General features: G+C 51.4%; 1 protein-coding gene and 1 pseudogene across 5 annotated transcripts in view; both read right to left on the reverse strand.

Annotated features, from left to right (window-relative positions):
• Positions 1 to 815: 815 nt before the first annotated feature.
• On the reverse strand, positions 816 to 1,675 carry LOC125963796 (serine/arginine-rich splicing factor 3-like; annotated as a pseudogene).
• Positions 1,676 to 9,862: 8,187 nt separating this feature from the next.
• The window catches only part of DNMT1 (DNA methyltransferase 1), a 42,431-nt gene continuing 28,525 nt past the window's right edge, over positions 9,863 to 23,768 (reverse strand). For all 5 annotated transcript variants that reach the window (XM_033401044.2, XM_012535842.3, XM_033401046.2 and 2 more), the window contains 19 exons: positions 23,472 to 23,569; positions 22,996 to 23,143; positions 21,456 to 21,571; positions 21,059 to 21,263; positions 20,849 to 20,982; positions 19,696 to 19,869; positions 17,666 to 17,887; positions 16,585 to 16,777; positions 15,791 to 15,875; positions 15,461 to 15,589; positions 15,029 to 15,311; positions 14,590 to 14,731; positions 13,841 to 14,007; positions 13,209 to 13,386; positions 12,325 to 12,520; positions 11,863 to 12,026; positions 11,588 to 11,704; positions 10,673 to 10,763; positions 9,863 to 10,220 (listed from right to left, as the gene is read on the reverse strand). In XM_033401044.2, the coding sequence (XP_033256935.1) occupies positions 10,189 to 10,220; positions 10,673 to 10,763; positions 11,588 to 11,704; positions 11,863 to 12,026; positions 12,325 to 12,520; positions 13,209 to 13,386; positions 13,841 to 14,007; positions 14,590 to 14,731; positions 15,029 to 15,311; positions 15,461 to 15,589; positions 15,791 to 15,875; positions 16,585 to 16,777; positions 17,666 to 17,887; positions 19,696 to 19,869; positions 20,849 to 20,982; positions 21,059 to 21,263; positions 21,456 to 21,571; positions 22,996 to 23,143; positions 23,472 to 23,569 (2,874 nt within the window). In that variant the 3' untranslated portion in view covers positions 9,863 to 10,188. The remainder of the gene's footprint in view (positions 10,221 to 10,672; positions 10,764 to 11,587; positions 11,705 to 11,862; positions 12,027 to 12,324; positions 12,521 to 13,208; positions 13,387 to 13,840; positions 14,008 to 14,589; positions 14,732 to 15,028; positions 15,312 to 15,460; positions 15,590 to 15,790; positions 15,876 to 16,584; positions 16,778 to 17,665; positions 17,888 to 19,695; positions 19,870 to 20,848; positions 20,983 to 21,058; positions 21,264 to 21,455; positions 21,572 to 22,995; positions 23,144 to 23,471; positions 23,570 to 23,768) is intronic.

The raw sequence follows: 23,768 nt of genomic DNA on the forward strand, positions 1-23,768 counted from the left end.
TAATTTATGTATTTTTGTCTGTGTTGGGTCTTTGTTGCTGCACGCGGGCTTTCTCTAGTTGCAGCGAGCGGGGGCTGCTCTTCGTTGTGGGCACGTGCTTCTCATTGCGGTGGCTTCTTTTGTTTCGGAGCACGGGCTCTAGGTGTCCGGGCTTCAGTAGTTTTGGCACGTGGGCTCAGTAGTTGTGAATTCCAGGATCTAGAGCACAGTCTCAGTAGCTGTGGTGCACGGGCTTAGTTGCTCTGCAGCACGTGGGATCTTCCCGGACCAGGGCTCGAGCCCCTGTCCCCTGCATTGGCAGGAGGATTCTTTTTTTTGTTTGTTTTTTGTAACCAAAACATTAATCCCCAAGGATTCTCACACAACATGTTACAAATGACAGCATGAAAAAAAAAAATCTTGCACAGTAACTCAAAAGTTCAGCTCTACAATGGACCCTTAAATGGGCAGGACATTGGTATCTTGAATAGTCTCAAATTTCCAAATAATATTACAAAGAGTTATGTATTCATATACAGCAATCACAGAAGGAACTTATGACCTAAAGCAAAGGTAAACTAACTTTCTTGAAACTTCTTAGATTCTAAACCCACTGGACAACCTCTTGTCCGGTGTGAAGACTGGTGGAATTTTTAAACCTCTAATCTAGGGTAAAGGTGCAGCTTTAATTTTTACCTGCTGGCTTGTGTTCACAGCAGCTTTTAAAGACTGCTTGCTTAACTACAGCTGCATACCATATCCCAGCTACAGAAAGTCTTTTCAATATTTGCCAGTGTTGTTTCCATAATAATAAACATCACACTTTAGGTGGGCAGGAGTTAGAGTTTTATTATCAGTCTAGGCAAGACCAAAACTTCAAAGCAAATTCAATTTTGCTAAAGGGAACATTGTAAAGTAACAATTCTTCATATTACATGCCTCATATGATCCATTTCAAACCATAGAGAATGACACCTTTATGTGTCACTATTCCAAGAGACAAACAAATGTGAACAGCTAAAACATTTTAAAAATGCACCAAGCTTCGGAAGTCTCAAACAAAACTTGAATTTTCTGTACATACTCCTGTCAAATGAAGTTATTTCCTGTGCACCACTCCTCTTGCAAAGTGGTCTTCTATTTCCTTTCATTTGACCTGGATCGGCTAGGAGACCTAGAGAAAGATCGGGACAGCTTGTGATTTCTCTCCCAGGACAGTGATCTCTCTCTTCTCCTATCTCTAGAAGGGGACGTGCTCCGGCTGCGGGAGAAGCTTCTCCGTCTTGGAGATCTGTGGCGAGATGGAGGAATCCTCTGATAATCATATCGAGGGCGACGACCCCAAGAAGGAGGCGGCCACGATTTCGACTTCTCTTTTCCCCATTCGACAGGTCCACTCTTAATAGGCAGCCACGTAATGTTCTCCCATCTTGTTCTCGGACAGCATCGGCTGCATCTGGGGGATCTTCAAATTCAACTAAAGTGAAGTCGGTAGGGTATCTAGCTACCCACACACTTCGGAGTGGTCCCTAATAGCCTACAGTTCGTTCTAATTCAGTCTTGTTACCATCGTTTCCAAGATTCCCTACATAAACTTTACACTCCAATGGACAGGAATCACGGTGCATTTTGAGATCTCGGGTTAGAAATGCAGAGGCTCAAATCCACACACCCCTGGCGGGGTCTTCCCTGTCCCCTCCCGCCTGGCACCCGCAGATGGTCTCTCACACCCGTCGTCCATGAAATGGCCTGGCAGGCAGATTCTTAACCACTGCGCCACCAGGGAAGTCCCCCCACCCCACCCCCGCCATGGCAGTCTTTATGTTCCTGGCCCATCTGGCTCGAGCCAGGCCTCAGGCACTGCGTTTAGTTCCTGTCTCTACAGGCTCCTTCCCAGTTGATCCGTTCCTCAGCCTTTTACAAACTTGCTTCCATCTCGCCCCCGTGGACAGTTTTGCAAACTCCAGGCCAGGTGGGCATCGGCCTGTGAGCTCTGCCCGGGGTTCAGACGGGGCTGAGCATCCTCACCGCTTCTGTGTAACAGGCTGCTGCATAAGATGTGACACCTCGTTTGCCTCTGGGCGGCTAGATTTCGGGGACAGCCACAGATGCACGCGGACCCAGGCAGATGCTTCAGGTCCATCACGCCAACTTCTGCTGCCCTAACTTCTGTTCCCCAAGCCGCTGTCCCTGGCAGCAAGACCCACGTGGCTCCTGGGTTTCACAGGCCACAGGGGGATCCCGGGCCTCTGGAATCTGGCGGCTGAATCTGCTCGCACAAGCTGTGCTGTGGGGCTGCTTTTCCCCCTGTGTGTCCAGTCCGGGGCCCTGCTGTCTTCACCCGGCCTCCCAGGCGAGAGGGTGAACCTCAGCTCCCTGGAACAGACATTCAGAGCCCCGGTGACCGGTCTCACGGGGCTGGAGCAGCGGCTGGACATGTGTGGCCAGCCTGGTGGTGTCTGGCCCCGTCTGCAGTTCCAGTTCCAGCTGAGAAAGAGCCTCGCTGTGTTATTTTCTCCTGGTTGTGTAAGGATCCCCGGTGTCATTTGACAGAAATGTAGATGGTGTGTTCTTTCTCTGATTTCTCCCTGCTTCCTCTCCTCCCTCCCTCTCTGCCCCTCCCTCTCCCTCTCTCCCTCTCCTGCCTCCCTCTGTCTCTCCCTCTCCCTCCCTCCCTCCCGGAGAGGGAGAGACAGGGAGGCAGGGAGGTTTTATTATATCCTATAATATGGTTTATTATAGGATATTGAATATAATTCCCTGTTGTATCTATTTTATATATAGTACTTTGTATCTGCTAATCCCAAACTCCTAATTTATCCCTCCCCTACCCCCTTTCCCCTTTGGTAACCATAAATTTGTGTTCTATATCCGTGAATCTGTTTTTGTTTCGTAAGTTCATTTGTATCACAGTTTGGATCCCACATGTAACTGATACCTTATGGTACTTCTCTTTCTTCACTTAGTATGATAATCTCTAGGTCCATCCATGCTGCTGCAAATCCTAATGACCTCATTTTAATTCAATCACTTCTTTAAAGACTCTATCTCCAAATACACTCACATTCGGAGGTACTGGGGGTTAGGGCTTCAACGTATGAATTTCGGGGGGACACAGTTCAGGTCATAACACAACTCCAACGTCCATCAACGAATGGATGGACAAAAAACTGTGTTCCATCTCTACAATGGAGTACCACGTAGCAATAAAGAGGGGCAAATGACATTGATGCACGGTGACACGGATGCATGTCACAGACACAAAAGAATAGATACCATATGATTCCATTGGTGTGAAATTCTCAGACAGGCGAAACTAATGCATAGTAACAGAAATCAGAACTGTGACCATCTCTTAATGGGGATGGGACCCACTTGCGAGGGGTTCCAGGCAGGTGATGGGACTTTTCTCCATCTTGATCTGGGCGGTTGATGACACAGACAAACACACACATAAAAACTCCAGCTACCCTTAAAAATAAAAGGGTCAGATCCTTTAAAAAGATCCAGGTGCACATGTAAGATCTGTGCATTTTAATAATAAAATCTGGAGAGGAACAAAGCAAAGATCAGAGTCACTCCATCCCAATTCTCTGATTTATTTTGATTGTAGCAGTTCTCACTCTTTCAAATCCCCTTGTTCGTTGTGGAGTTTGCCTGCCTGTCTTGTTCTTGAGACAGACAGGGGAGGCATTGGTCTGTCTTATTGCTACGTGCATGCCCAGCCGCGGAACCTGGACTGGAATAGTCAGCGGTAGATCAGTGGCTGTGTGACGATGTCTGTGTAAGTTTTTGATTAGTAGTTGCAAACGATTGCATGTCAGTGTGGACAAAGCTGACAGGCACATTACACATGTGTGTGATCATGGTCACTGTGGTGATGATGGGGTGTTAGAAAGGCTTCCTCATGACACAAAAAGAGGAAACAAGTGCTGACCATTCGTTTTGGCAGTCGTAGGATTCAGTGTCTCTTTTTCTATAGCTTGCTTTTTAAAAACTGCCAACATGCTTGAGGGAGAAAAGCAGGTTGCAGATAGATATGTGTGGTAGAAAAGATTAACCTAATGTTTCTGAACACACAGAGAATAACTGAGTTTAGGGACATGATAACTGTGGGAAAACATAGACAGGAAGGAGACAGACCAACACTTTCATAGTGGTTGTGTCTGGGGAAGTAGCAGACGGGGATCCGAGAGTTACACAAATGGGCTTCCGCTGTGCCTTGAATATTTATTTCATTTAAAAAAAGACCAAAAAAAAACCCCTTCTGTTGTGGAAAACAGTATGACAGGTCCACAAAAAATTAGAAATAGAATTACTGTAGAATAGAAATACGACCCAGCAATTCTACTGGGAATTGCAAGTGTGGTCTCAGAACTTCCCTGGCAGTCCAGTGGTTAAGACTCCACGCTTCCATTGCGGGTGGCACGGGTTCGATCCCTGGTCGGGGAACTAAGATCCCACATGCCATGCGGCATGGCCAAAAGATTAAAAAAAAAAAGGGGGGGGTCTCAAACAGATATTTGTACATCCACATTCATAGCAGCATGATTTACACTAGCCAAAAGGTGGAAGCAACCACAGAGTCCATCAACGGATGAATGAACAAAATGTGGTCCATCCATCCAATGGAATACTATTCAGTTTTAAAAACGAGGGACTTCCCTGGTGATGCAGTGGTGAAGAATCCAGCTGCCAGTTCAGGAGACACAGGTTTGAGCTCTGGTCCTGGAAGATCCCACATGCCACAGAGCAACTAAGCCCATGCACCACAACTGCTGAGCCTGCACTCTAGAGCCCACAAGCCACAACTACTGAATCCCGCGCGCCTAGAGCCTGTGCTCCGCAGCAAGAGAAGCCACTGCAGTGAGAAGCCCATTCACCTCAATGAAGAGCAGCCCCCACTCACCGCAACTAGAGAAAGCCCACGCACAGCAATGAAGACCCAACGCAGCCAAAAATAAACAAATAAATTTATTTAAAAAATAATTTTAAAAACTATTTTAAAAAAAAAGGAAGGAACTTCTGAGAATTCCCTGGCAGTCCAGTGATTAGGACTCAGTGCTTTCACTGCTAGGGCCTGGGTTCGATCCCTGGTCAGGGAACTAAGATCCCACAAGCCGTGCTGTGTGGCCGAAAAAAAAAAGGGGGCATTTGTGAATAGTCACCTCAAATGGTAATGAGGTTTTTTTGTGTGTGTTTCTTTGTTAATTTTATTTATTTATTTTTGGCTGTGCTGGGTCTTCATTGCTGCGCACGGGCTTTCTCTAGTTGAGGTGAGCGGGGGCTACTCTTCGTTGCGGTGCACGTGCTTCTCATTGCGTGGCTTCTCTTGTTGTGGAGCACAGGTTCTAGGTGCACGGGCTTCAGTAGTTGTGGCACGTGGGCTCACTAGTTGTGGCTTGCGGGCTCTAGAGCGCAGGCTCAGTAGTTGTGGTGCACGGGCTTAGTTGCCCCATGGCATGTGGGATCTTCCCAGACCAGGGTCGAACACGTGTGCCCTGCACTGGCAGGTGGATTCTTAACCGCTGCACCACCAGGGAAGTCCGGTAATGAGGTTTTGAGCACCAGTGGATTTCCATTGATTAAATGTATGCCAATCTGCAGCCACTGTGAAAAACAGTACGGAGGTTCCTCAGAAAACTAAACATAGAATTACCTAGGGGGTTACTTACAATTTGGGACTTCCCTGGAGGTCCAGTAGTTAAGACTTCACCTTCCAATGCAGGGGGTGTGGGTTCGTTCCCTGGTCAGGGAACTAAGATCCCACATGCCTTGTGGCCAAAAAAATAAAACATAAAACAAAAACAATATTGTAACAAATTCAGTAAAGACTTTAAAAATGGTCCACATCAAAAAAATCTTTAAAAAAAATTATATGATCCAGCAATTCTGGGCATATATCTGGACAAAACTCTAATTCAAAAAGATACATCCACCCCTATGTTCATTGCAGCACTATTCACAATAAATGTCACTATTCACCTAAATGTCCATCAACAGATGAATGGATAAAGAAGATGTGGTACATATATACAATGGACTACTACTCAGCTATAAGTAAGAACAAAATAATGCCATTTGCAGCAACATGGATGCAACTAGAGATTATCATGCTAAGTGAAATAAATCAGAAAGAGAAAGACAAATACCATATGATATCACTTATATGTGGAAGCTAAAATATGACACAAATGAACCTATCAACGAAACAGAAACAGACTCACAGACATGACATAGAGAACAGACTTGTGGTCTACAAGAGGAGGGGGTTGGGGGAGGGATGGAGTGGGTAGCTGGGGTTAGCAGATGGAAGCTTTTATATATAGATTGGATGAACAACAAGGTCCTACTGTATAGCACAGAGAACTATATTCAATATCCTTTGATAAGCCATAAGGGAAAAGAATATATATAAAAAAAGAACGTATATAAATGTATAACTGAGTCACTTTGCTGTACAGCAGTAATTAACACAACATTGTAAATCAGCTATACTTCAATTTACAAAAATAGAGTACATGTACGCCAATCTACTACCATCACTATTCTCCCCAGAAAAGGCTCAACTTCCACCCTGATGGAAGGAACAATTTCCCTGCCAGTCGGCCAGGGTGGCAGGAGCTACCTGCTGGCAGCAGTGTCCCCTCACTCTGGCCCACCCAAGCACAGCAGCACCCCCTAGGTCCACAAGCCTGGCTCAGGCCAGCGAGCTCGGGGTGCATGGAGGTGGGTATACCTCACAGGCAGGTATACCCTGGGCCACCCCTGGAACTGCACCCCTGAGGGACAGCCCACCACCCAGCTGAGACCCAAGGGCTGAGCCACAGAACACTGTTTGCACTCTTTATGCTAACGTGCTCCTCAGATTGTTCCCGGTAGCATACTGAATACCTGAAACGATGACCTCAACTGGAAAAGTATCATAAAAATGATGGAATTCAGTAAGTTGGCTAAGTTAAAAAATATATATATAGGGCTTCCCTGGTGGTGCAGTGGTTGAGAGTCTGCCTGCCGATGCAGGGGATGCGGGTTCGTGCCCCGGTCCGGGAGGATCCCACATGCCGCGGAGCGGCTAGGCCCGTGAGCCATGGCTGCTGAGCCTGCGTGTCTGGAGCCTGTGCTCCGCAACGGGAGAGGCCACAACAGTGAGACGCCCGCGTACCACAAAAAAAAAAAAAAAAAAAAAAAAAAAAAATATATATATATATATATATATATATATATATATAAAATAGAAAATACAAAGTCAGTAATCTTTCTGTAGGCAAAGGACCACTGTTTGGAAAATAACATCCTGCATACATTAGTAATAAAAGGATTAAATACCTAGGAATTGAGTTAAGAAACTTGTAATATCTGTATGAAGACTTTAAAACACAGACTGATGAGGTTTAAAATAAGGGCATTCCTTCTGCATAGTTAGAAGGAGGGACCAACTACCAATTATACGTTAGCAACATGGGTGAATCTCAAAACCATTAGGCTGAGTGAAAGCAGCCAGACAGAGAAGCCCACACTGCACCAACAGGTGAAAGTCATCCATGAAGATGGACGTGGACCAGAGGTTGCCTGGTGGTGGTGGCAAAGGGGGATACTGAACTGGGAAGGGACACAGGGGAATTCTGGGGTGATGGAAACATTCTATAGTCTGATAAGGATGTCGGTCCTCAGACTGATTCATTTACCGGAATAAACTGCTGCACACCCAGGACTTGTGCATTTCATATTAGACCTCAGTTTACAATGGGAATCCAGTGAGACACTCCTAGGTAGAACAACCTTCAAAGTGCAAAGCGCTTATAATCGATGCCACCATTTATTTGTAGCAAAGATAGACACACACACCTGCACTCGGGCACAGAAGGACTTTGGAAAGACAAGGATTTGGTGTCTTGGTCAGGGGGCCTGGGAATGAAGACTTAGCATACTTTTCACTGTACCCACGATATACTTTTTCATGCGTTTTTAGCTTAAAAAAAAAACCAGAACAGAACATATAGCTAAACAATAAAATCTGACAGGGGAACTTTACCATGTTGAGCTGTTGTGTTTACCATTTGCGTTCGTTACCTGTTGAAAAAATAAGTTGAGATGTCAATTTCCTGCCACATAAAAATGATTCATATGTTAAGATGTCACAGAAATAATGGAAGAAAACACTAGTTTGATTTAGGGGTAGGGAAGGCCTTTCTGAATAGGCTCTAAAAAAATAGAAGAGCAGACAAATATAAATCTAATCCCTAAAAATAAAGTCTCTTTACAGCAAAGATAGGATGACTCAAGATGAAAGTAACACAAGCAGGGGACAGCCCCTAGCAAGGACGAAGGTTACAGCATGTGTCACCACGGAGATAAGGAACAAATTCCAGTGGCCACCAGACACTTGGGAGGGTTGAATCACTCCTAAAAAATGCTAACAAGGGAATTCCCTGGTGTTCCAGTGGTTAGGACCCCACGCGCTTTCACTGCCGAGGGCCAGGGTTCAGTCCCTGACTGGGGAACTAATTCTGCAAGCCATGCACGTGGCCAAAAAAAAAAAAAAATTGCTAACAAGACTCACTATTCCATTGACAAGGATCGAAGAGGCAAAAGCCAGGGTAGGGTAAAGTCCAGGTGGCACTGTTGGTGGGAGAAGCATTAAAACCTCTCCAGGGGGGTAGGTCAGCCACATGACCTGAAAGGGAAATATGAAAACATTTATACTCAGTGATCCAGGAAGCTCTCTACATATTTCCTTAAAGGATACAATGGAAGAGTCCATACAAGGATGTTCAGTGCAGTGTCGTTTACAAGAGAAGAGGGAACATCTTAATTACCATGAAGGAGCTTAAATTTTACATTTGAATTATCTCTAGTCCCTTGGTCTTTTTTTTTCAGATTGATAGATTGATTGATTTGGCTGCGTTGGGTCTTTGTTGCTGCACGTGGCTTTCTCTAGTTGCGGCGAGCGCAGGCTTCTCATTGCGGTGGCCTCTGTTGTTGCGGAGCATAGGCTCTAGGTGCACGGGCTTCAGTAGTTGTGGCACGAGGGCTCAGTAGTTGTGGCTTTCGGGCTCTACAGCGCAGGCTCAGTAGTTGTGGCGCACGGGCTTAGTTGCTCTGCGTTATGTGGGATCTTCCCGGACAAAGGATCAAACCCGTGTCCCCTGCACTGGCAGGTGGATTCTTAACCACTGCGCCACCAGGGAAGTCCTAGTCCCTTAGTCTTATGATTAAGGCACCCGTGACTTACATGGACAGTTATAGTTGAGATGCCACCAAGTGCTTTCCTAAAAGCACACGTAGAGGTGGTGGGGCAGGTGTTACTTGACATTCTAACAGCGGCCCTTTGGGTTGTGTGTGCTGGTGACTCACATGTCTTTGTCTGCTTCTGCTTTGTCGTCATTTTATAGCAGGTCTTTTCCCAAAGACAAATCAAAGAAAAGGGTCGTTCATCTCAGAATTCAGTAGGACTGAGTCAGGGTGAAAGTATGGAAAGCCCACCTCCCAGATGCTTAAACAAATAAGGGCTCTGCCTGGGGGTGGCAGGCCAGGGCTACGAGTGACTCTTTTTGCTCCACCATCCATTGCATGGGGCTTCTGGCCTCACGGTCACAGGACAGTTGCTGCCTTGCCAGGCATCACAGCCCAGGGCTACAAGGCCACGGGGAGTCCAAGATTCTTCCTTTAAAGGGCGTTCTGGGAAACCGCACCAGCAAGTTCCACTTGCATCGTATTGGCCAGAACTGAGCCATCACCCCCACCCCAAACAGGCGTGGGACGTCTAACTTCAGATGAGGCCTCCGCGGGGTCACCTGCGACACTGAGGAGCCCACTCTCATCCAGCCTCAGCTGAGAGGCGGCCAGAAGTCCCTGGCAAATCAGGAGTCATCACCCAGGGTGATTTATAGGAGAGATTTATTTGAAGAAATATTACAACATATAAAAACTACATAAAGTCTTAATTTCCACTCATACAGTGGTAACTTTGATATAATGCATAATAAAAAACTTTTAAAATCCAGAACGGACAAAGTACTGCACAGTTTCATCACTAAGTCAAATTAGTCGATAAGCAAATCTCACAAAAGAGCTTCATGTCAGCCAAGGCCACAAACACCGTGTACAACACATCTGAACTGACAGATTGACATGTTAAAAATACAACAATATCAGTGCACGTTGGGGATCTCCGGTGCCAGAAACAAAGGCGATTGGAGGGCAGAACTAGTCCTTAGCAGTCTCCTCCTTGATTTTAACTGAAGAGATATAAAAGGGAGAGTATGTAATGTAATGTTACACGAAGCAATAGGCAAGCACATCAGGTACGTGGACCAGGAACTACGTTAATGCCCAGGCGTTGACACTAAAAGGACCACCTCATAAGAACCTGCAGCAGCTCTGCACCAGCATTCAGAGACTGAACACTGCTCAGGTGCTCCCTAAAGGTTTCCAGACCACCTGGGTTATGGGCTAGTGTCTGAGGCGGGCGCAGCCGACCCAGACTCACTTAGCAGGACAGAGCCAAGCACCCCGAAATCTGACCACTCGTCCACTGCGTGCCGGGCCCCAGTGCTCCGTGCTTACCCACACGCTCACTCATCTCAGAGCAACCCTGAGAGACGCAAGGCCACCAGGGAGGGTGGGTGACTCGCCCCAGTCTCAGAGCCTAAAGCCAAACCCCTGCTGTCCCCACCGCTCCCTACCATACCTGAGGTGCTCTCTCGCGCTCTGACCATCATACAGCGCTTGATCTCCAAGCCGATGGCTTTGGCCAGTGGCGGTGGCACAGCGTTACCCACCTGCAGGAGGGAAGGAGGGCGACATGTGGTTCGGCATGGCTGGAGTCAGCGCTAGCCTCCACTCGGACACGGGCACTGGGCCCCCGGTCTCAGGCTCACACAGGCCTCCAAAGCCCTTCCCTCAGGATGGCACTCAGACCCTCCACCCAGCCCACCCTCCCGCCCCAAACACCAGCAGGTCAAGCACCACTCGGAGAAGGGGGCCTTTAAAGGGCTTTAGAAAATCTTAGAATCTGGACATGGAAGCTACTATGTTTCACTACTAGCTGAGAGCTCTGCTCCCAGAGCACAGGATGGCCGAGAGGGGTGAGAGGGGTGAAATGGGAGGGTCTCGCTGTAACCCCCAGGCACTGCTGGCCTTTTCAGCCACATGCCTGCGCTCCTTGGAAATACATTTCATTAACAGCCAAACCGAACACTCTGAGAAACAGGAGGAATTATTAGTTCGTTTCAACCCTTAGCAACAGGGAGTTTTCACCACCGGGTATTTCGTCTGCTCTCTGCAATGCACTGGAACTTTCCTTTGGGCGAAATGTGCCTCAGCTGTCCACGGCACCCGACACACTTGGCGACTCCGCCTGACCCGGGAGCGCCCTGGGTCCCGGGGACAGGGTCCCTCCTTCCTGACCACCCCCTCGTGGGAGTGCTGAGGCCAGTCAGCCCCCAGCTCTGGGGGCTCAGCGTCCCCTAGAAAGTGACTGCGAGTCAAGCTCCCCACCGACCCCCGACCCCCTGGTCTCCCTCCGGCCAGGGCTGCTTCGTGCGCGGTGCCGCTCGCCCCTCCTCAGCGGGGAGGAGACCCGGGCCGACTCCGCTCCACTGACCTGCCGGTGCTTGTCCAGGATGTTGCCGAACAGCCGGTAGGTGTCGGGGAAGCCCTGAGAGCGGGCGCACTCCCGCACACTCACGACGCGGTGCTGCTCTGGGTGGAGCACGCGGCCCTGGGGGCAAGAGGTGCGATGTGGGTGGGAAGGAGACGGGGCCACGGGAAGCCCACCCCGGGCCGGGGCGCAGAGGCAGGAGGCGGCGAGGAGGGCCGGCCCAGCCGCGAAGCCCGTGCCTCCGTCCCCGCCCAGGCCCAAGTGGCCCTCAGACCTACCTGCTTGCCCATGGGCTCGGGGTTGGTGACGGTCGTGCTGAAGAAGCCGTCCCACTCGAGCCGTCCATAGAGGCCGGCCCAGTGGTTGTGCCTGTTCCCGGTGTGGGGCAGGCACCAGGGAATGAGGGTGTTGAACTGTCTGGCCGCAGGGTCACAGGCTTTGCCTGTTGGAAGAGAGGGCTGCGATGGGGCTGTGCTGACGGAACGGGATGATACAGCAGCCGACAGTCCCCGTTTGCCAGGCAGAGCTTCATCACGGACCCTGTCCTCAGCAGCCGTGCGCAGCAGGGACACCCAGGCTTGGCGAGTCTGCACCCCACCCAGGGCTGCTGGGTTCCTGCGCGGCAGCCCCGGCATCTCCTGCTGAGAAACCCTGAGCCCACCGCCCCGCTGCAGAGCCTAAGGGGGCTGGGGCTTCACACCAAACTTGAGGAAGCCACACCTGGAGGCCAGGGCACAAACCTTCCACGCAGGAGCAGACCCCGCGGAGAGCCCCGGCGCTGCTGCAGCCGTTCTTCTTGTCGTGGTAGTTGTACCGCAGCTTCCTGGCCAAGGTGCCATCAGAGAGCCGCACCTCGATGTTTGGCAGGTCACGCCAGTCTGAGCCCGGGGCTAGAGGGATGTGCCGCATGCGAGCAGCCACCAACGCGCTCATGTCCTGGAAGAGCAGAGCAGGCCCAGCTGTCGCTGAGCTCAGGGAGCACCTGACCACATGCAGTGGGCTGGGCGCCACAGTACTGGGCACTGGGCATACCACGGTGACCAGGGCCCCAAGGGGCTTGTATCCCACTGTGGGAGACAAGCAGTGACCCCAATCGACAACCTGGGGGTTACACACGTGCCATGAAGACACCAGAGCAGGGATGTGAACGACGGGGGAACGGGTGAAGGGACGGCTTCGGGCAAGTGCGGGGCTACTGAGGAGGTGACGTTGGAGCTGAGCCCTGCAGGACAGGAGGAGCCGGCGGCGGGGAGAGCTGGGGTTTGGTGCGTTTGGGAGATACCCAGAGAACAGCGGTGCTGAGAGACAAGACCAGTCATAGGAGACGATGGCCAGACACACCATTCTAGCCCGATTCTAGGCAGAGTATAAGCTCTGATTGACACTTTCCAGGACCATGTACTGGGGCGGGGGTGGGGTGCAAGGAGAAGCAGGAGGCAGTGAGATGTGAGGCTGGGGGCCGGCTGAGGTAGCGGATTTTGGGTTAGGGGCCAAGAGCAGAAGGAGCTGGAAGGGGGCCGAGACCAGACCCCGCTTCCCCCACAAGCCCTGGCTGGGCTCCAACCACAGAGCTGTTCCTGGGAGGCCGCTGGGAGGAGGCCCTGCTCTATGGAGGTGACGTTACCTTACAGATGTGGTCCCTGAGGATGGGCTGGTACTGCGAGCCCCGGAGCTGCCTCTGGAACCAGGACTGAGGCTCCCCGTTGTACGAGATCTCCTGCGCCGAAGCTCCGTTCCGAATCTCGGGAAGGTCGGACATCGTGTCCCGCACGGTGATGGTTCGGAACGGACCCGAGCTCAACCTGCAACAGAGCACAGACTGTGGCACCTCTGGGGACACACACAGCTATCATGTGTGTGAGTCACAATTGCCATCCCCCGACTGCTGGCACTGTCTTCTCCAGAGAAGGCAACCCGGCTCGGGGTCAAAGGACCGCTCGGGGTCAAAGGGCCGCCCGAGGTCACAGGGGCAGCATTCTTCTCAGACCCCATCGGAAAAGGGGACAGGCTATAGCGTGGGCTCTGCCCGTGACTGCGGCCAGGCTTCTGGCCACTGCCCCGGACACAGGGCACTCGGGGTCAGAACGAGAGCAGAGGTGGCAGAGCACTCGCAGGGCAGGCCGGACGCGGCGCTGTCTGCCCTCGCTAACACTGTCTCCTCGGCTCGGGCCTCTTCACAGAGGTCCACCCGCACCAGGCCTCGCCGGGGAAGGCTCACAAGCGCCAGGACAGCGGGCTGGGCGGGGGTGCTCCTACCTGGTGATGTTGCTGACAAACTTCTTGTCGTCGACTACGACACTCAGCTGGCAGGCCCGGGGCGCGAACACGTGCAGCGGCTCCGGGAACAGAGGGAGCTGCTCTCCGGGGGCCGCGGCCAGGATGATGGCCCGCCTCCGCGTCTGGGCCACGCCGTACTGACCAGCCTGCGCGGGAGAGGGCCAGACACACACATGGTCAGTGGGCACCTCCGAGCAGCTGGGCGAAGGGCTGGGGTCCGCAGCACCTGACTTTCTGGGGCGTCTGGCTGGTGTGGAGCTCACCCAGAGAGCCCCTAGTTAACCCACGGGCTCATGCCTAACAGGAGGTGGGACCGGAGAAGAGGACGAAAGATCCCAGGAGGTGGTCGGTAGCCCCTGGAGAAGATGGGAGTGAACCCTGCTGGCGATCCCAGCCAGCTCTTTAAACAGCACATGAAGGAGCACTTGGGGAGAAGAGCGGCCAGAGGAGACACCAGGAGCCATGCCACCTGCCTGGCAGCCCACGGTCACAAGGGAAAGAACACGGCTACCAACAAGGTTGGTCAGTGAGGCCGAGACACTACGGAAGCTGGATGGGAGGGGCCCGGCAGCCGCCTCCCCAGCCCTCGCCCGCGCTGCACGTCACCACACTGTGGCCCCTCTCAGATCTACTTTCCCTTTGAGACAGCTTGCCGCTGTCCAGGGACTGCTCAGCCCTTTCTCCGGCCACACACGTCTGCCCGCTCTGCCCCTGCCCGGGGGGCCCACCTGCAACACGCCGAAGGTGCACTGGTAGCCCATGCGGACCAGGCAGCGGAGCGTGAGCTTCAGGACCATGGAGCGCTTGAAGGAGACGAAGTTCCTGACATTCTCCAGGAGGAAGTACCTGGGCCGGTAGTAGTCGCAGTAGCTGTGGAGGCGGGAGAGACGAGAGAGGAGGAGACCTACTCTGCCAGAAGCCACTCCCAAATGCTTGACGTTTGTCAAGACGCACCTGCCAACTCTCAAGGTCTCTCCCTAGCGGAGGGGCAGCCGTGAACTTCCTGAAGGCAAAGACCGGCGTCTCACTCAGCACTCCGCCTTCAGCAGGTGCGAAGGCTAAAGCAGTTACTGCTCGGCCCTGGCACGCCTACGGCGCAGCCCCGGGACCAGCCGTCTAGTCACCCTGGGGCAGCACCGAACGCAGAGGGAATTCTAGCCTGTTTACCTGAGGAAGGAGACCACCAGGGAGTTCTTGAACTTAGAGTATGTTCGAGAGTTGAAGCGGTTCATGCCGCTAAAGCCTTGGCAAGGAGGCCCGCCACACAGCATCTCCACGTCTCCCTTCTGCGGCAGCTTCTGGCCGCGGGAGTTGGTCACCTCCCCGGCCATGACCAGTTTCAGCAGGACGTTGCAGTCCTCTGTGAACACCGTGGACCCGGAATTGTTCAGCCGGAACGCCTGGGCCGCGGGGTCCCACATCTCGATGGCCCACAGCGTTTCCGAGATGCCTGGGGGACACAAGGACAAAGATGAGCTGCGAACCCTGTAGCATATGAGACTCTTTAGTCAGAACTGTGACCAGAGCCAGGAAGGTCTTCCAGGCAGAACACGCCCGGTCCGGTTTTTGCAGCTGTGCGGAGAGAAACCCAGAGCCTACCTGCTTGGTGGAACCCTTCCGACAAACCCCCACAGCCAGAAAACACATCCAGGGTCCGCAGCTTCGGCAGCTTGATTTCCGTCTCCAGCTCGCTCGGCTCAGAGCTTTGCGACTTTGTCCTGCTTTTCCCTGCGGAAGACAGGCCCCAAGTCAGATCAGGGCCCTAGCGTGCTCTCTTCAAACACCCTGGTGATTCAGAGACGGCCTCGTTTTGAGTTGGCGGCAGCAGAGCGAGGTAACGTCAGAGGCTGCTCTTTTATACTGACTGATTCACGAGAATCGAGTTATGGGAGACGGACTTGAAAAGAAGCCCGTGGAGTAACGACATACCTTTTCCCTTCCCTTTCCCTTTATTTCCAGGGCTACGGGCATGGTTTGGAGGATCTTCAAAGCTTTTGCTCTTGGCATTATAGGCCTGAGAAGGAAAGAACCACAACAGTCTGGAAGAGAAACACCAGTCCCCTCTCTAACAAATACGATTTAAGTTAATTTGATAAGATCTACTTAATTTCTCCCTAAACATGGCCATAAGCAAAAAGTGCTTTGAGTTTTATTACATTAGAGATGAGGGGAAAATTCTACTAACACACACATTTTATATGGCCGAAATTCTTGCTATTTCAAGTACCTGGACTACTCATTCTAAAAACAGGCAAGTGTTACAGTTAGACTGTACACACTGGAACCTGGGGGAAACATGGGTTATCTTAGAACGATACATGCCTATCACAGAAAAGCCATGCTCAAACAATTTAAGAGTGATTAGCTTAATCAACAAACTGCTGGCTCTACTCTCAATAACCAGGCACAGGCTCGGCTGTATGGCCCCGGCCTGGACACAGAACCCTGGCTGAAGGCACTGGGGGCAGGGCTGCATCTCCCAGGGCTAGAGGAACTTTCCCCTAACTCACAGGCACTGGCCAGGCCAGCAGAGGCCACTTAACAGTCTTCAAAAATTGCTATTGCCTTAGGACACTCAAATGTGACATTCTGTTTTGTTTTAAGCCCAAAGTGTCAAATTCCAGAACAACTTGAATGTCACAGATTCGTACTCTAGATAAACTGCTTTCTCGGGGGCTGTGTCTGACCCCAAGGCCCTCCCTCCAGTAAGCCCAGGGCCCCACCTCAAGGAAGTAGAAGCGGTCGGGGCCACCAGCGGAGAAGTCCTGGAGGCACTCAGGCAGGTCCTCCCCGTACTCCACGGTGCAGCGGCCCTGCACGGCCTTGAAGTCCACCACAGCCTCCTCGTCGCTCCAATAAAGCAGGTTGATGTCTGCGTGGTAACTCGCCGGGGTGGACTTGTGCGTGTTCTCCGGCCTGCGAGTGCGAGGGTCTTTGTTAGTTCTTTTGCCTCGAGCTGACAGGCAATTAAACGGCACATTCCTGACAATGCTCAGATGATCGGTGGGTAAAGACCATTCCCCACCCCCAGCAAGTCACCTTGATTACTGACCCCCTTAGTTGGCACTAACCACAGACTAAGTGGGGTTCCTTGCCATGAACTCAACTAATGGTTTGCTTGCTCTTTATGCCCCCAGTGTAGCCCAAAAAAACTTGTCCTGTGTTAAGACCAGCTGCTGGTCTCCTGTTAGAAAGCATGTCTAGAGCTGCCTTCATTCGCCTATAACAGCCAGATTCCTTGTTCTTTCTCATTACTCAACTGATTATTGCAAAGACCTCAAAAACTCTTCCACGTACATTAGCTAAGACATGGAGCAACTTTAGACCTATCTGTATGGATTAGTTTCAGGTTATCTCCTAACCATTATTAGGATCCCAGAAAAAGACTGAGTGAAGCCAAGACATTGGACAGAGAGAAACCCCAGAGCAGGGAAGAGGGCCTGAGAAGAACAGGGGGATGGGGAATGGGGAGGGGGGCGGAACACGGACAGTGTTCAGAGACAGGACACGCGGACAGAACTCAGGGTTCTGAGGGCGCCTCAGGCAAAGCCCAGGACATTCCACGCCTATCTTTGTCACACTCTGGACTTCTGCTCACAGATTTCTTTTGGACAAAGCTGTGCAGCTTTAAGAGAGAAAGCGAGGGCTGTGATATGTAGCTGTAGTCATCCTCGGTACCCTCCAGGTAATCAGAAACACTTGGAAGAACAGATACCTCCACCCAACTCTTAGACCACCATTGTGTGTGTGCGGTTACCACCCCGCCTCAGGCAGAGCCCCCCGAAGGGCAAAGGCTTCACCGACCTGTAAAACTTGTTGACTCTGATCTTGATATCCGTCTCGTTGGGCCTGCCGTTGCTCTTCTTGCTGCAGAAGATCTCTTTGATGCGGCCAATACGGTACGGCTCAGGGGCATCTAGGTTGCTGCCTTTGATGTAGTCAGAGTATTTCCGGTAGTGTTCTGGATACAGAGCTTCATCCACAGGCTCCTTCCGTGGGCGTTTCACAGGACTGGACAGCTTAATGCTGCAGAGAAGCAACTGTTATGAGTGACTGAACATGAAGCCTTAAAAAGCAGTCTCAGCATGACTGATCAGTGACCATAACCACTTAAATTCAAACACTTTAAACTAATGCAGCTACGTACCCTTAGACCAGATTTAGAGACTAAATCTCACCCACACTTTAAAATGGGTACTCTCCATCTGTGCTCTGGGGATAGTTGCTAAGGCTGTTCAGGTTCTCCCCGCTCCCAGCCTCAGGGCAGGCGTGTGGCTCGTTCAGCTCTACAGGTGTGCGCAGCAGGGACGCACAAGCACTTGGAGCGGGAGCTCTGAGCGCCAGGAGAGCCTCCAGCGTGCTTCCCCTCGCCTCTGACTGCCGACTCCTGAGAAGGCAGGGCTCCGTCAGCCCAGGGCCCTGAGTGACACAACAGTCCGAGTCCCCTGAACCACAATGGCCACACAGTACAGGCAAGAAGTAAACTTCTGTGATTTTAGAGTTGTTACCACGGCATAGCCTACACTCTGACTGAGGCATCGACCCAGAGGCAATGCGGGAGAGGCATGGGGAGAAGACTCGTGGTCTGGGCAAGCCGAATTTGGCCTGACCGCGTACTGGCTAACTCAGGCCAGCAAATGAGATGCCAGGCTGCCAAGACCGCAGGGCTGCAAACTCTGAAGACTGCAGCTCAGGGAGGCAGCTGCTGTGCTTTCCCATCAGACCCCCTGAAGTCTGACGGGCTCCAGAGGTGTCTCTGAACACCTGTGCTCTCACTTCAGCTGTGCCAGGAGCATCTGGTAGACAGCACTACAGGGAGTCCTCCCCTTCGAGGCCAAAAACTGGAGCTAAAGGGCGTGATGCACACTCACTGTGCGGGCCTGGAAGGACCGATGTTTTGTAATGTACGGTGACTGAATGGAGGTTGGGGACTGGGCTCCAATTAGGACTCGAGGAAAATGGAATTGCAAGTCGGGAAACTGAGCTGACTAAGCTCAGAAAATGGTGGTTGTAAATCCAACCACGCACTAGTTCTTAGAACGAACAAGGAATGGATCAAGTGTGGACAATATCTGTGGCTTTGATTTTTCCCTGAAGAGCGCCAATCCTCTGATGTGGAAGTCTTTTTTTAAAATTTTATTTATTTTTGGCTGTGTTGGGTCTTCGTTGCTGTGCGGGCTTTCTCTAGTTGTGGCGAGCGGGGGCTACTCTTCGCTGCGGTGCGCGGGCTTCTCATTGCGGTGGCTTCTCTTGTTGCGGAGCACAGGCTCAGTAGTTGTGGCGTGCGGGCTTGGTTGCTCCGCGGCATGTGGGATCTTCCCGGACCAGGGATCAAACCCGTGTCCCCTATATTGGCAGGTGGACTCTTAATCAGTGCGCCACCAGGGAAGTCCCGCAAGTCTTTTGGTGCAATTCCCATTTACCAACAAGTAACTCACAGTCAGCCTTTACTTTAGGCCAGGCGCTGTGCTAATAAGCAACTTTCTTTTCACTCACGTATTCCTTAGGGGCCTGGCAGGCAAGGCCCTCCTCTCCCCACTTGGTAGATGGGAACTGGGAGGGGCTCTCCGCCATGAGCAGCTGGGCAGGAACCCACCACTGCCCCTAAAGCTCTCCCTCAGCCAGCGGGCTCTCTGACTTCTTTCACAGACAGCTTCACTGCCACAGAATTATAGTCGCTCTGCACTGGAAGGCTGGATAACGCCTGCTCACCGCAGATGACACTGTGACAGCTCGGCAGCAGCAGGTACTGGGCTGCGGGGTGGGGGACATTGTGGAGCCAGCTCTGTACTGACCCAGAGCTCCTGGCCCTGACTGCAGCCAGGGGCACTCACTTGAAGGTGAAGGCCTCGGGGGGGAGGTACACGCCATCGCCCACTCGATACTGGATGCCGTTCTTGGTGGCTAAGCTGTAGAGGACCCGGCCATCCAGGTCCTCGAGCTGCTCCATGACCCTGGGAATTTCCTTCTGCCTCATTTCAGCCAGACGTGCACAGCTTGCACAGAACCTGAAGGAGTGAAGGACAGAAACCAAAGGCCCTTAAGTGACTGGTAGTGACTACAAGCAGCTGCCACTGGCTTAATCCAGACTCTGGTGACCAAGAGGAAGGATTTACAGATGTTAGGAGGAACTGGCTTTCCTGCACTTTTATGTTCACACTTTGAAAGCACTTATTTGGGACCAAAGCCCAGAGATACACACAATAGGAAAATGACAAGCCAACCCCACTTTTGAGTAGTCGATCCTAAGACATTAACAAACAGTCTAGAATATGGTCAAGAATCCACCACGAACGATAATGCAGACAGTGGTAAAGACAGGAACTCAAAACGTCAGAGGAGGTTCACGCTATTACCTCTAAAGGCTGAAGAGGTATTTGGTAAAATGCAACATTATTTCTGATTAATAAACCCTTAAAAGGAGAATTAGAGATTGCCTTAAAAACAGATCAAGCCAAAAGGCAGCTCCAGGTTGACTGGAGAAACACCAGAGGCATCGCAGCGAGCCCTCCTAGCCTCAGCCCTGTCAGCCTTACTGTCACACACCACTCGCTCTGGAGGTGCCGGCTGCCACTTTTAGTTAAAACAAGTGAGGTACCAAGGTTAGAAAGGAAGACGTGGGGCACTGAACACTTTATAAGAAGCAAAAGCTTCCCTAAAAGCATTCCCCCACCAGTTCCAATAAAATGGAATCAAAGATCTCACTTACGAGAAAAGACACAAGATCTGTGGTACAGACACTGAGGAACCCAGAAAGACACATCCTGTCCCTGGATGGGACAGCTTCTCCCCACCAGGCTGTCCACACACTTACAGCCACTGCAACCCAGTCAGGCTGCTCTTTGGTTGGTGAGGAAGACGATCAGAAGACGTGGGGAAAGCAAACCCAGCAGAGAGAAGCACGGGAAAAGCTCGAGGGCTTCATGCAGACGCATGGCGTCCACGAGCACCACCAGAGCGGCCCAGGAGCGCAGTCGCGGCACTCACTTGTACTTGTTGTCCTCCATTGGCTGAGTTTTTGGAGGGGACTCAAATCTTGCGTAGTCTTGGTCATACCAAAGCTGGTAGAAATAGGTCTTTCCGTCACCCTCCGACATCAGGGCCTCAGGGTCCACGCCTCCCTAGGGACAAGACTGCCGTCAGCCATGATGACCCCACGCATTGAGGAGGGGCACACGAGGGGCGCCAGGCACTCACCTCCAAGGCCCAGTTTTCCGACGGGGCTTTATAGACGACCTGCACTTTGCTGTGAATGTATGAAAGCTGCATGTCCTCACATTCGTCTACCAGGAACAGCTCCAGGGGGTCCGACGTGGCCCCGAGGACTGTGTCCGTCCCAGCACAGAACCAGTGGGCATGAAACATCTGCCCGTTGCTGCTGTCCTCCCACAGCGCCGTGACCCTGGAGCCGGAAGAGGGGGCGGGAAGGAAGTTCTAACTTGACCGGCAGATCTGGACCGAGTCTCCTTGGGGGACATGTATTTTTTGGTTTTAGTATAGGGCAAAGAGCTGCTGCTATTCTTACAAAATAGGAACCTCCTACTTACTCAACAGAAAGTGTGGGCTGAAGTCAAGCAGAGGGAAGGACACAAACCTTGCTAAATACAGTGGTTTTGAAGAATCATCTGGAATAACAGAAACACAGTCCCCCACTTCCAGGGTTTCCGAGTCGATGCATACCTTCTTATAGTAACTCTTCTTCCCATCGGTCTGAAAACAAGAGCTTAATTTCAGGTGAGGATGGGTTTGAAGGTCCGTGCTAGGCTTGACCTGCGAGTTCCTGTTACTTTATAGGAAAGTATCACTCATAACAATTTCTCCAAGAAGCCGTGAGCTCTACCAGCCTGGCTACTATAGAGAACACCCAACTTCTTTGGCTGGAAGCCTGCAGCAAAGGCCGCTCACATCCCTCTATCACCACCTCTGCCCTCTTGTGTCAGCAGCAAATGGGATTCTAGCATTCAATTGTAATAGCACCGTACCCCACTCCTCACACCTCCCTTAGCCACACGGACCTCCTTCTTTCTCTCCCACAAGGAAAGCTGGTCCCACCTCAGGGCCTGTGCTCTGGTTCCTCCCCAGACCTTCATGCGCTGGCTACTCTCCAACCTTTTGGTTTCAGCTCAGATGTTGCCCCACCAAGAAGCCTCCGTGGCCCCAGCACCCTTCCTGCCCCCTGCCCTCCTGACAGTACATGTGTCACAGGCAGGGGCTTAGTTATGCCTAGGCCTAGAGCAGCATCCAGCAGGGTAGGCCTCACGCTTGTTGAGGAAACTGACCATCTTTGCCTTATGGACATCGAGAGAACAACACTGAGATGACATTCACTCTCCAGCTTTGGTAAAGGATTTGACCCTTAGACAGGCAGGTAACCACAGAACCCCCGGGAGATGGTCTGCTAGTGCCCCCAAACACCTACTCCTAGGCCAGAGAGGACTGTGAAGGCTCTCTTCAAAACAAGCTTGGAAGGGGAACCAGCCTGACACCCCAAGAACTGTATCAAATGCCCATTTTGGGGACTTCCCTGGTGGCGTGGTGGTTAAGAATCCTCCTGCCAACGCAAGGGACATGGGTTCGAGCCCTGGTCCAGGAAGATCCCACATGCCGTGGAGCAACTAAGCCCGTGCACCACGACTACTGAGTCTGTGCTCTAGAGCCCGAGAGCCACGACTACTGAGCCTGCGTGCCACAACTACTGGAGCCCATGCGCCTATAGCCCATGCTCCGCAACAAAGAGAAGCCACCACAATGAGAAGCCTGTGTACCACAACGAAGAGCAGCCCCCACTCGCCGCAACTAGAGAAAGCCCACGCACAGAAATGAAGACCCAACGCAGCCAAAAATAAATAAATTAAATAAATATATATATATAGTTTTAAAAAGCCCATTTTGGAGTGTGAGGAAAACTGAGTCCTTGGGCGTACAAGCAAAAAAATGCATTTCAGGTGCTTGACCACAGGCCTCGGCCTCTCAGTCAGCTCTGCTCCGCTAACAGGACAAATGGGCAGGGACAAACGGGCAGGTTTCTCAGCTGCAGGGCTCAGGCTGCTTAAGACGTCTGGCAGCGAGATACGAGACAACCGGCTTCTCAGAAGGGCAGCACTAAAATGACTGAGAGCCTGCTCCTGGATTACCTTGACAGCTTCTCCAACCCAAAAGATCCGATCCTTGTTCTGCTTCTTTTTCTTCCCCTGATGCATCTTTTTGGGTGATGGCATCTCTGGAATATTGTCATCCACTTCTTCATCATCATCTGCCTCCTTCATGGCCATGTTGGGACACCTACAAAGTCAGTTATTATAAGCAAGGTCCTCTTTAAAAGTAAAACCACTGGTTAGGACTCTGTGCTCTCACTGCTGGGGCCCGGGTTCAATCCCTGGTCGGGGAACTAAGATCCCACAAGCCTCTCGGTGCAGGCAATAAAAAAAAAAAAAAAAGTAAAACCAACTGAAGGTGTTTTACTTAGAAATCGGGGACAGGCCTGGTGACAGTGCTAGACAAAGGGACCCTGCCTGCTCTGTACCTGTCAACCCAGCTGTCCCACACAAAGCCTATTTGCCATCAGCTGGCATTTTCCTCCATTTCAAGAACAAGCGTTGGCCAAACCTACCTCCTCTTTTGGCAAGCCTGTTTGCTCCTTCCGCTGCCACCAAATTTAACCATATCCTTACAGGCTTTACACTTTCCACACTCAGGCTGTTGACAAATCTAAAACACATTGAAAAAGTAATCAAACAGTCATTATTAATAGCTGGTAACCAGTTTTTGGTGAATTTAAAAACTGTAAATTTAACCTCATTAGAAGGGAAGTAAGAGTTAGGAACAAGATACGAGGTTTGCATAGGTTAAGCCTGACACATGGTGCTGGGACAGGTGTGGGGAAACGAGAATGCGCACTGCTCAAAGG

This window comes from Orcinus orca, chromosome 3 (assembly GCF_937001465.1).
Source record: "Orcinus orca chromosome 3, mOrcOrc1.1, whole genome shotgun sequence".
Classification (NCBI taxonomy): Eukaryota; Metazoa; Chordata; class Mammalia; order Artiodactyla; family Delphinidae; genus Orcinus; species Orcinus orca.